The sequence below is a fragment of the Drosophila hydei genome, unplaced genomic scaffold, assembly GCF_003285905.1.
Source record: "Drosophila hydei strain 15085-1641.00,03,60 unplaced genomic scaffold, DhydRS2 tig00000149-arrow-pilon, whole genome shotgun sequence".
In the NCBI taxonomy this organism is placed as follows: domain Eukaryota; kingdom Metazoa; phylum Arthropoda; class Insecta; order Diptera; family Drosophilidae; genus Drosophila; species Drosophila hydei.
The window spans coordinates 6,901,601-6,913,863 of NW_022045678.1; the positions used below are offsets into that span (position 1 = coordinate 6,901,601).

The window sequence follows — 12,263 nt, forward strand, 5'->3', positions numbered from 1 at the left end:
TACTTAGTGAACAATCTGAATAGTCATTAGTACTGTGGAGAGTAGCATCACTAATTCCAACTAGAATTGCATGACTTTGAGTTTTTAAAAATTTTTGTTTGTAATTCCGAAATGCCGTCTTTTAAAGGTAAGTTTTTCAAATACAATTGTGTATTGCTATTAAAAGTTTATTTTGTATTTTCTGTTTAGTAAAAGTCAAGTGGGGCCGGGAACTATACCCGGATATTGATGTCAATACTGATGAAGACCCAATATTATTTAAAGCTCAACTTTTTGCATTAACGGGGGTTCAACCGGAACGTCAAAAAATTATGTGCAAAGGTGGAATACTTAAAGATGATGAATGGAATTTGCAATTAAAAGACGTAAGTTATACGAAAAACCTATACAAATCTCTATGTCCATTTTATTCCAAAGGGAGCTGTCGTCTTATTATTGGGTTCTAAGGATAAAGTGCCAGAAGTACCTCAAACGCCAGTTAAATTTATTGAAGACATGAACGACGCAGAAGCAGCTACCGCGGTATTGTTTTTTACGATTGAGTTTTCAGAATATTAAATAATTGAAATGCCATTTTTAGATGCGCCTACCGGCGGGTTTAACTAACCTTGGCAATACATGCTACATGAATGCAACTGTACAATGTTTAAGGGCAGTTCCTGAACTAAGAAAAGCTTTGGAAAAATTTCGACCTGATAGCTCTGACGCAACTTCATATGCATTTACTATTTCATCAGCTATGAAAATAGTGTTTGCACAGATGGAGAAGGGCACAACTATTACACCAATTGTGTTGTTGCAAGCCTTACATAGAGCGTCGCCGCAATTTGCACAGACTGGCGAAAACGGCACCTATAGACAGCAAGATGCAAATGAATGTTGGTCTGAGATACTGAAAATGTTACAACAAAAACTTTTGCCCTTCAACCAAGAATCAGCTGAAGCAAACGAAAAAAAAGTCCATAAGTAAGTAAATTATTTAGCATTGTACATATAACAATTACTAAAAGTAAATAGAATTTAAGAATTAAATATTTGGTTGAATAGCGTCTTACACTCGAAATCCTTTGAAAATATACTTGTAAAAGTTTATATACCATAGATGAAACAAATAGTAAATGATAAATTATAAAGGATATTTTCAGCGATTTCTGATTGCTTTTACACTGATAGCTACTACTGCACAAATTCGGTTTATTTCATACTTCTTATGAAAGAACGTTAGAAACAGATGTTCAACACCTTATTATGAATATCCTAGTTATGTGTTTCCAACTCTTTTGAACATTTTATGCTAATTACTCAACCTTGGTTGATTAGTTCTTTATTCTATCATACTGTAGTTAATTGATCTACAAGTTTTCATGGTCATTATCTATTCAAATGGTAAAGTTTTCTAAGAAAATATTCGTTGTAACCTGAATTCGAATCCTGAATCTCTTTTTTAATTAGTCGGTTAATTTGGAGAAAAATGTCGAAGCTAATGAGCACGAATATTATATTATAGTTTCCGGGTTTGTCTTAAATTATTTTTTAAATAAAAACACGATCAGAATGAAAAAGAAAAATAGCATATATTTTAAAAAAGATTTATTAAGATATTTTTATATTTTTTTTTAACTTTTAGTGTTTAAATAATGATTTTCTTCCCAGCTCATTTATTGAACAATTCTTTGGTGGAACTTTTGAAGTAAAAATGACAGCTGATGAAGCTCCTGATGAGCCTGCCACAGTTTCAACAGAAAATTTTTTGCAGCTCAGTTGCTTTATATCTATGGAAGTTAAGTATATGCAAAGCGGTCTTAAATCGGTAATTATTACTAAAAATTAAAATAGTATAACTATGCATTGCATATATATATATAAATATATATTTATTTTAATAGAAAATGAAAGAGCAATTGGTAAAGAACTCGAATACGCTGGGTCGCGATGCACGTTATACAAGAACTGTAAGGCAATATATATATGCTATAAATGTTAATTTAATCGTTTGTATTTGTAGTATCTGATAAGTCGACTTCCAGCATATCTTACAGTTCAGTTTGTCAGATTTCAATATAAAGGCAAGGAAGGCATTAATGCAAAAGTATTGAAAGATATTAAGTTTCCGATTGATTTCGATGCCTTTGAGCTGTGTACGCCCGATTTGCAGAATAAGCTGTGCCCTATGCGATCAAAATTTAAGGATCATGAAGATAAAAAAATGGATGTCGAATCGCAGATAAATAAGACGGCAAAATCTTTGGAAGTCGACGAAGAAGAAGATGATAAAAAATATGAACAGTTCTGGTTTGATGATGATTTGGGCAGCAACAACTCTGGCTATTATACACTTAAAGCGGTGCTAACTCATAAGGGTCGTTCAAGTTCATCTGGTCATTATGTGGCCTGGGTGCGCTCAATCGCCGATGTCTGGTATAAGTTCGACGATGACGATGTGACATCTGTCTCCACCGACGAGATTTTACGACTTTCTGGTGGTGGCGACTGGCATTGCGCTTATGTTTTGTTGTATGGACCTAAACGTTTAGAAAACTGCTAGTACATTATATATTTTTCCATTTAGGTTTGCAAACATATTGTTAACCTATTTTATAAATTAAAATAATAAACAAAAACCCATAGCAAAAAAAATAATAGAAGTTGTAGGTGTTTTTCTACGATTTCAATGATATGCCTTCTTGAAAATGTGACAAGCTTAAGGCATTTTTATATCTTTTTATATCAAACTCAGGTATTAACTATATATGAACATTTTTTTCCGGTATCTAAAATACAACAAATTCAAAATTGAATAAAATATACATGATCTAAAGACTCAAGCTTCAAAAACGTATGAGCTCATTTTTAATAACTAACTTTTATAATAATAATAATAATAATGTTTTGAATTGAAAATAATACAACGAGAATAGTTATCGATTATTTGAAACAGACTTGATATACGCGTGCTATAAGCGGACTTACAAAAGAAAGTCAAGTTCAGAAACGTACCAGAAGTCAGTAGACTTATAAGGAAGAAAAAACCTTCGAACCCATTATAACTTTATATAATTACGTTGACTGCATGAATATACTTTTAGAATCAAAAAACTCCAATGAATTGGTGAATCGGTTCGATTTCAACATGCAAGGTTGACCTTAAAGACCCCCGATTTTAAAATGACTTCCCTCAAGAACAACTGTCAACTGTCTCCGATACTTAATTGAATAAGTGCCAAAAAAAACTGTTAAATGGCCTTTTGAAGTACTATAAAGATAAAGATAATTGACGATTTACCACGTCCCTTATAAATCAGATAGCCCAGAATCCTGAGACATTTGTATAGTTTCATTGAAGCCGGAGACCACAGGAATTACTTTGCGTATCAACGAGCTACACATTTTTCCAGTCTATAATGTCAACGCTAGACACCATGGACCAAAACCAACAAATGGTCACTTCGGAATACAAGTTGAATAATTTGACCCAAAGTTGTTTTTCTCACTTAAATCCCTACTACAAGTAATGTATGGACAAAATCATTATTCACCACCACACCTACTATGAATATGGACATCCTATTCCTCAAAACAAGTACGAGATCAACAGTTCGTTTGTTACACTTTTAAACCCTCAACCCATTAAATGGGAATTTAGCTTAAAATGGTTTTGTGAAAATGTAGGAGCCATCGCAGATCCCATAGGGTATACATTCTTTATAAGCCGACAAACTAGTCTGACGGTCTGTCCGTCCCTCGTAAGCCACAAAAACCAGAGACTTCAAATTTGAAATGTATACTCGTGTATACAATACACACTACAGTTTTTCTTTTTTTTATAACTTTTCCCATTTTTATATTATCGATAAGAACCGAAAAATTGGCGTCGTTTCTTGAAGGTAACTTGAACATTGTAAATATTCAAATTTTTTCTGTAGGTTTCTTGTAATAAATATCTAGATTTGATAAATTTTTGCTTTTTGGAGAAATTTTTACCACGTTTAGCTGAATAATATATGCGGGATCAACCGAGATTATTTTTTATGAAACTGAGTTACGCAAATAGGGGATCGGCTTCGCTTACAGGCCTATCAGCCTTAATTGTTGAATAACTTGAATATAAAAAATCTTGCGAGTTAACAATACAAATTCTATCAGAGCTAAAAGAAACGAAATTATCTCCAATTGTTAACTGTAAACATATGAAGACATCATCGGAAAGGCGAAGAACATCTGCCTATTATATTACTAGACTCTCCACAAAAGGAACTAGAGCAATATAAACCAAAAATTGGATCGATTGACTACCTATCATAAATTTTACAAGGAGTACCAATACAACTTTAAACATTAACAAGCTAATAAAACAATATAAGCCAACTTTTCATGCTTTGTATTTACTTTCTGAATATTGTTATTCATAACGAATTATTCCATATTGCGTTTCTATAATATATTACACATATAATAAATATATAATTAATTAATGGATGATAATGATTTTGCTCGATAAGTCGGAAAAACTGATATAGTGTTTCATATATATAAGACAGAATGACCTTAATAATCTCTTTAAAATATAAATATATAATCGATATTTCAATCAATTTAAGGAGTACCCTTATTCACATAAATTGTATGAATAATATCGATAAATTAGATTATTGCATTGAGAAATTAAATCGATGCGACAAATCGTTTTTTTTTGTTCCATAAACAAACGCTACTAATAACAAAACAAGAAATAATATTTGTAAATCGATTAAAAAATTAAAACTATACAATATGGATTGTGATAGTATGCAAATGGCTATAACAGAAGAACATCAATTAAGCGTACGTATCAAATACAATTCTGTTCACAATTGGTTATTGCGTCGTATATTTTTGTCAATAACGATTACATATGAAATCAATACATACGAAATGATATATTTACGTATATTAAAAGCTATACGTAAAAAGCTACAGAGGACATAATTACGTTGATAATTAATAAGCATAAGCAGATGCATTTACAGATCTGGGTTTATGTTTTATGTTCAATGTAATTTGAGTTTTTTAATTTTTATAGCTAGAATCCGTTGCAAGTGTGAATTTACGTTAATATGGTTTTGTGAAAAAGTATGTAACCGCTAGAAGGAGTCGTTGCAGATTCCAAAAATTTATATATTCTTGATCAGGACTACTGGCGGAGTCGATCTTGCCATGTGTTATTTAAAATTTGTGTATAAAAAAGCGTTACATGATTAAAAGAGCACTTCGCAAGATATCTCCTAATCGAGCCTAAACAATTTTATCTAATAGGTACAAATCTGAAAATAACGAAAATAAATGCTATCAATGCATTGAAAAAATTTCTGATATATTTTTGATTTCTATTTATTTCTTTTAATTATCTCAAAATCTAGCGTTTAAAAACATATAATGTAAAGGAACTTTCATTGATTGTTTTCCACTTGGAAGAGTCTTAAACCTTTCTCACTTTAACATTGGGAATAATAAATCTGTTAATATTATTTGTCTATCCCATAATTCGCAAGTTAAACTCATTTAGTTTTATAAGTTCTCTTCATATAAAGACATACGATTACATATACCCTGTTAATTTGACAGTCAGACGTTGAGAGGGATAAGTTGTGATAATAGAAATTTGAAATATTTAAAACTTATTGTTTTAGGAACGCAAGGAAAGTGGACGAAGAGGACGAAAGCCAGGCAGAAAAACATCATCTGAAAAAGTTGATGTAAAAGCTAAACTCGGTAAAAATTTTAAATTTAAAAATAAAATTTGTAAGAATATGAGTGATGTTTTATATTTTACACTGTATTTTTAGAGCGGAGCAGACAAAGTGCACGAGAATGCCGTGCCCGCAAAAAACTGCGATATCAGTATTTGGAAGAGTTAGTTGCTGATCGTGAAAAAGCAGTTATAGCTTTGCGTGCTGAACTGGAGCGAGTTGGTTAATATATTTTTATGAAAGTAAAGCTGAATTATTATATATATTTTATTACAGTTCATGCAATGCGATAGACGAATAGAGGAAATGATCTCTCCCAATGATATTGATCAGTTGCTTAAAGATATTGGCATCATTAAACAGGAAATTTTTGCATAAGTTTGAATAAAATATAATAAGTACTAATTTTTAATATATACATTTTTATGTAAAAGATCTTACTATTATCTATAAAATCATTTTGTTCCAACTAACCTTTTGGGCATATCTTATCAGCAAATTAAGGTTAGACCGTTAATATTCGATATGATGTTTTATTTTAGATTGAGCGTGACCACTATTTTGAGACAGGTGCTCTTCAGATATTTTTTAATTTTTTAATGGTTATTTTGTGCACTATTAAAATGCCTGTTATCTTTTATAAATTTCTTGGACGATATTGTAATTTACGTAAAATATTCTGTAATTCGAAGCCGCGATGATGAAAAGGCAAGGACTTTATTGTATTGTAAGTTTGTCTAATTCAAGGCTTTGAGGACTTTTTGGCACCACACAAATGCATATTACGTCTGAATAAATATCAATTATTAAAAATGTATTTGCTTTCAATTATGAAAAAATAGTACATATGTAACATTAATTAATATAAAAAACCAACAAGATGTATGTGTCTAAATCGGCTCAACTCATCAATCCTAATCTTGTATGAAGCTAAAGTCCTTTAGATGTCCATCTGGCAGATGTCGCATTGTTAATAATGATCAAACCTCTTGCAAATTGTCATTTACCACTTAGAGGAATTGGGACTGGAGGCGGGTAGACCCCACATAGTATATTTTATATTTTAGATCAGGATTCGACCAAGCTCTGTCCGTATGTAAGAACGTGTCGATCTCAAGCCCTATAAAAGCTACAGGCATACTTTCGTGCACATACTAAAGTATGCCTGTAGCTTTTATAGGGTATATATAGCATGCGCATATAAAAGTTGTTTCCAATATTCGATAACTGTTCCCGGTTTAATATTATCAATTAAACATTATCAAAATTCAGTTATGAAAATTGATCTCGTTCGCCTTTCGATCTAGGGTATATCGCTTCATATTTGTTATATTTTATAAACCAGCTCCAAATTGTTTACCGTGTGCAAATAGCGCAAGAATTGATTAAACAAAAAGTTTGGGCGATTGGCAAGCAGCAGCACCAGCGTACGCATTTTTTTATACTATAACTGCACATACGGTCAAATGCGTTCATTCTTTTCTATTCGTTCACCAATTTTTATAATTTATGCTAGACACAAGCTATGGAATATATTTAAAAATGCAGATCGGGACTAGAGCTTTCTTATTTGTTTATACTCAAGTTCTTTAAGAATAATTTCAGGTTATTAACATTGTGTGCGATGGCACAGGTGAGTATGGAGTAATTCGAAATATCTGAAATAGGGCTCAAAATGTGGGTTAAAAAATATTATATAAATAAAAAAAATATGACCTGCATGACTCGCAATTTAAACAATTATGTACAATGCTTATACGTGTATACGTATATGCTGTGTATTAACAAAAGAATCTCGCAAGATTTTATTATAAATCTAACCCATTCAAAAAATATGCATGAATTCAAAACAAACATTTTGTTCCAATATACATAACTGTCAATATACAATAAATATATTGTTGATGATGATAAAGAGCTCAGCTGATAAGTCGATCCAACAATGTCATAACAGGCAAACTCAACCTCGTCATTAAATATAAATCGAAAATTTTAAAAACTGCAGATACATCGTTTTTGTTGCATGTAGTATCTCTTCAGTTATACATTTTAAATTTTACTTGTGTTCCTAATTTCTGTATTTTATTAGAAAATTCTACTCCATCTAAAGACCCAATTACTAAAATAAAATATGCATACATTTATATTCTGATTTAATTTACAAAGCAAGTTATGAGTCCGTGCTACTCAAGAAAATTAAATCAAGGTGTTAACTAAAAACCATTTTGTAATTTTTAATGCTTAACTTCATTTGTGAAATCCGTGAATGCGAGTTATCATTTTACAGGTTATCGAATACTAAAGGAACCTGAAGGACTACAAGTGCGGATCCAAACATTATTGCGTTAGCGCGTAGTATTACGACTCAATTGCGATTTTTGTTTCTTTTTGGGCATATGCACACTTTAATAATGTTATTAAATGAATCAGAGAATATATAGATTTCTTTCTATGCTTTTTTGAACTCTGAAAAAACTCTGCGTACGTAAATATGATATACGGCTTTAGGCATTTATTTTACTTTTGTATTCTAGGTTTTCAAAAACTTAGTCCGTACTTTTCTTTAAATATATGTAACTTAATTATTTGTAATAGTTGGCTAATTTAGTTCTTAAATTTGAATATATAAAAATTTCGTTTGATGCAATTTGTAAGTAAAATAAATAGTATTCGAATATTGTTCTCGAAAGCTGATGTCCTAGCATAGAAATAAGTTTTAATAGAATGAATTCCTTATTGATTAGAAACCAAATCTTAATATTTGTTTTTAATATATGTATGTACATATTAGCAATGATTTTATATGATAGCTGGGTCGTATCAATATCGCACAGACATTTTATATTGTTCTATTAACAGCTTCAAATTGAATGGTTGGTGTTTAGAAACGATGATTGGCAACTGGAGACCGAGACCTGAAGCGGGCTCCACCTTGTCCTCCGCTGCGCCCATAGCTAGAACTGGATCCACCGCCGTAACGGCTACTTTCTCGCGCTCCGTTGTAGATATCGCGACGGCTGAAGCCGTTGCTGCCTCCATCTCTGGCACCACCATATCCGGTACTGGAACGGCCGGAACTGTAACCACGATCACAATGGCGACTGCTTGAGCTACTGGAACCTCGTTGTTGTCTGAATCCACCGCTGCTACTGCTATTTGTAATGCTGTGTCTGCCGACATCACCGCGACGCCCTCTTTCTCCAGGTCCACCTCGTCTGCCTTGCCGTGGACGACCCTTGGAAATTTCCACTCGTAATTGCGATCCCAAAAGTTCCGAACCATTTAAAATGTCACATGCTTTTTCAGCATCGTCACGATGCTCAAATTCAACAAATGCAAACCCGGGCGGATTAAATGCAATCCACACTGAATTCAACTTTCCATACTTTGTAAATTCGCCTTCCAAATCATCCTTCTTTACCTTATCAGTTAAATTACCGACATAAACTCTAGTCCCCCGCTGATCAGTCATGTTTTATAAACAAATATATCTGCCTTTGTGCAGATAATTATTAATCAATATTTTCAGCACTGCACTCGCTCGCTTTTTAGTATGTACATCAAAAGTTCTCGTTAAGAGAGACCATATAATTGTCGGCGAGTTAGTTCCGTGTAAACTAGTTCATATATATATCTTAGTAATTAAATTATCTTTTTAAATAATCCAAATGACAAAGTATTTTCATTTTGGAATGGTGGAATGCATACATATTTTATTTTTCATCCAATTCTCGAATGGGAAATATCATAACGTGAGTACGATTGAAACGATAATTTCAATACGCGCGACTGTCTTACACAGTTTTATAAACTGAATCGACTGATGGCGATGTGAAATGGAGGCGTCGAATTCAATATATATATTCTGTATCAGGAAAACGTTGAATAATTCTAGTCTATTATGGATATCGGACATATTTTATTATTCCCATCAAAATTCAAGGAATTTATTTTAAATAATGAACATCTATGTTTTAGTTAACATTTGAATACTATTATTACACTCATTCAGAAAATTAGTGTGACGACACTCCAGACTAGAGTAATCTTAATTGTTTTATATTTATATATTGAAAATATGGTGGTCTTAAATGTTGTGTGAAGATTACATGTAAAACGATCATATGCAGATCAACATATCAACCATGATCATCGCCTGATATGCGTTCTTAAATATGATCCATACACAGATACTCAAAACACACGCAGTACGCGTCCAACTATATGTTATAAAATAAAAATCGCCAGATATTGAATCAACATCTACGCCATTTCACTACTTCCATATCATGTGGCAGATAACAATTCAAACACAGTTCAATCGATTTGGTGGAATTAACTCCTACTTTGCCTATATTAGCAAAAGAGATCCTATTTCTTATTACTGCAGAAGGGATGTATAGACATATAAGGTATGGCGATGAGCGTTTTTCGGGTATACCAAATATGTTTTTACATCGTTGAGCGAGTGTTTATTTTTTATAAATGCGGTTTTCAGTATGACGTAACGTGGTTGCCTTCACAGTTGGCACATTTCAGATCCGCGACCGTTTTGACTTGTCATGTATCTGTGTCCAGCGGCGCACATGCTGCATCTCTGATGTTTGCGTTCCAGCTACACTCCACAATTCCACTCTGGTATTTTTAGGTCTATAAAACATAATCAGGTGGCGGAATGAACTGTGACCAATTATAAGGTTTTAGAAAATGATTTGTTCATAATTTTTTTATGCTTAAAATATAACGGTTTTAGGTATTCCCGAATTTACGGTCTTTCGGGAGTCAGAAATGGGCTAATCAAATTTTTCGTTCTGGGGGTTTGCAGTTAGTTATTTGTTGGTTCTTAGTATGCTAGGGTGTGAAACCTTGAAATCACATAAGTCAGATGTTTTAATGGAGTTAAGCCTGTTCTCCAATTCAGAGATGCTGAATACATCATGGTCGTCTGTGGCATATTTTATTGGAAATATTGCAATTTTGTAAGATTATTTCATACACTCCTCGGTATTAGGTTATCCAAATTAATCATTGGATAGTTCGGCAATATATATTCAATTATCTCCTATAAATTCAACTTAAAACAAGTAAGAAGGCTCTAGTCGGGGTGCCTGACTAGGTGATACCCTGATAGTTTGTATCGAGTATTCACAAAAATAAAAAGAACAATTAAAAATTAACATTACGACACTAGGATTCGAACCCACATTATCTACGCAAAATAAAATTAAAAACCATAAAAAACGTCTACTCGTACACAGCTTATGAGAGCTAACACTGCCACTGCAGTGCTTGAGTCAGCAATTGCAGGTCTCAAGTTAACTTAAGAATTCAAGCACAATTCAATCGCAATTCCAATTTTTGGAATAGAAATGAATACACGCATTTAAATGTATGTGTGTATGTATAAGAAAAATGCGTGCGCTTGGCGCTACTTGACATATGCTTTTGCAAATTGGCCAAACGTTTTGATTAATGACTTCTGTTTTACTTAAAGGATTGTAATGAAAATTTCTGCTGTTCTACACATTCGATTGGAGCAATTGTCAGCTTATTAAATTCACATACCGGCCCCATTTCCAACTGTACTTAAATTTGGAGTCGGTATCCAAAATATAACAAAAATCAAAATTGTAGAAAATACACATAAAACTAAATACAAAATTTGGACGCTCTAGCTCTTGCGAAATATAATTTCAAACCTGCATTTCGATTATGTTTTTAATCGATAACACTTAAACGGTTGTTGAATATTTGAAACCAAATTGATATGCGCGTGCTATACATGGACCTATATAAAATTTTAAGTCATTAGCTTTGTTGAGATCGACGAGTTCACACATACATACAGTCAGACAAACGGACAGAGCTCAGTCGACTTGGCTTGTCTTGCCTGTTACATACATTTGCACAAAACCATTATACCTTGATTTCCCATTATCAGTGGGACCCCTGATCCCAAAATATAACGGTTATTTTATTATGCTCTATTTTTTTGTCAGAGAGTTCACATATAAAGAGGAAATAAAGATCCTAAACAAGAAGAGCCAGGATATGATAAAATATGCGCAAATACCATTAGACATCTCCCGCCATAATGCATCCGATTGTTCACACAAATATACAATGCTAAGCTAAGATTGGAATACTTCCCACGACAGTGGAAACAGGGGAAGTAATCATGATTCTCAAACCCAACAAGCTAGAGAGCTGCAGATTGTCATATCGTCCCATTACTTTGCTGGTGATATTCTCTAAAGTATTCGAAAGAATACTTTTAAGAAGAAAGTAGTGCTGGACGAACTAGATATCTTACCGGAACATCAGTTTGGGTTTAGAAGACGGCATGGAACACTCGAACAACGCAATCGTATAACGCATGTAATTATTGCTGCATTTGAATGCAAAAATATTGCACAGGCGTATTTTTAGACATTAAACAAGCGTTTAATAAAGTCTGGCATGCAGGTCTTCTTTACAAAGTTAAGAAGTGACTGCGAGCACCATAATTTACTATTATAAAATCGTACCTGGCAAACC

General features: G+C 32.8%; 3 protein-coding genes across 4 annotated transcripts; 2 read left to right on the forward strand and 1 right to left on the reverse strand.

Moving 5' to 3' along the window:
* The first annotated feature begins 26 nt into the window (after positions 1-26).
* Positions 27-2,628, forward strand: LOC111594695 (ubiquitin carboxyl-terminal hydrolase 14). The gene is made up of 7 exons (XM_023308114.2): positions 27-127; positions 190-365; positions 418-522; positions 581-966; positions 1,654-1,810; positions 1,887-1,952; positions 2,006-2,628. The coding sequence occupies exons 1-7, from the start codon at positions 112-114 to the stop codon at positions 2,543-2,545; spliced, it is 1,446 nt and encodes a 481-aa protein (XP_023163882.1). The 5' UTR covers positions 27-111; the 3' UTR covers positions 2,546-2,628.
* A 2,008-nt stretch (positions 2,629-4,636) lies between these two features.
* Positions 4,637-6,119, forward strand: LOC111594696 (REPTOR-binding partner). 2 transcript variants are annotated; one of them, XM_023308115.2, is made up of 4 exons: positions 4,637-4,821; positions 5,667-5,748; positions 5,823-5,944; positions 6,003-6,119. In XM_023308115.2, exons 1-4 carry the CDS (start codon positions 4,771-4,773, stop codon positions 6,102-6,104), a joined length of 357 nt encoding a protein of 118 aa, XP_023163883.1. In that variant the 5' UTR covers positions 4,637-4,770; the 3' UTR covers positions 6,105-6,119. The 2 variants fall into 2 exon arrangements, with proteins under 2 accessions (XP_023163883.1, XP_023163884.1); XM_023308116.2 differs by having other exon boundaries at positions 5,823-5,948; positions 6,003-6,097.
* Positions 6,120-8,392: 2,273 nt separating this feature from the next.
* LOC111594698 (RNA-binding protein Rsf1) lies at positions 8,393-9,201 on the reverse strand. Its single transcript, XM_023308119.2, has one exon. It carries the CDS (start codon positions 9,196-9,198, stop codon positions 8,608-8,610), a length of 591 nt encoding a protein of 196 aa, XP_023163887.1. The 5' UTR covers positions 9,199-9,201; the 3' UTR covers positions 8,393-8,607.
* Between the last annotated feature and the right edge of the window lie 3,062 nt (positions 9,202-12,263).

What these genes read in the sequence shown, in the direction of transcription:
- LOC111594695 (XM_023308114.2), top strand. An exon ending in TGCAAAGCGGTCTTAAATCG is followed by an intron (nt 1,811 to 1,886) that starts GTAATTATTACT and finishes TTATTTTAATAG; the next exon opens with AAAATGAAAGAGCAATTGGT. An exon ending in ATGCACGTTATACAAGAACT is followed by an intron (nt 1,953 to 2,005) that starts GTAAGGCAATAT and finishes TTGTATTTGTAG; the next exon opens with TATCTGATAAGTCGACTTCC.
- LOC111594696 (XM_023308115.2), top strand. Translation starts at nt 4,771, where the DNA reads ATGGATTGTGATAGTATGCAAATGGCTATAACAGAAGAACATCAATTA. An exon ending in TGATGTAAAAGCTAAACTCG is followed by an intron (nt 5,749 to 5,822) that starts GTAAAAATTTTA and finishes CTGTATTTTTAG; the next exon opens with AGCGGAGCAGACAAAGTGCA. An exon ending in TGCGTGCTGAACTGGAGCGA is followed by an intron (nt 5,945 to 6,002) that starts GTTGGTTAATAT and finishes ATTTTATTACAG; the next exon opens with TTCATGCAATGCGATAGACG.
- LOC111594698 (XM_023308119.2), bottom strand. Translation starts at nt 9,198, where the DNA reads ATGACTGATCAGCGGGGGACTAGAGTTTATGTCGGTAATTTAACTGAT.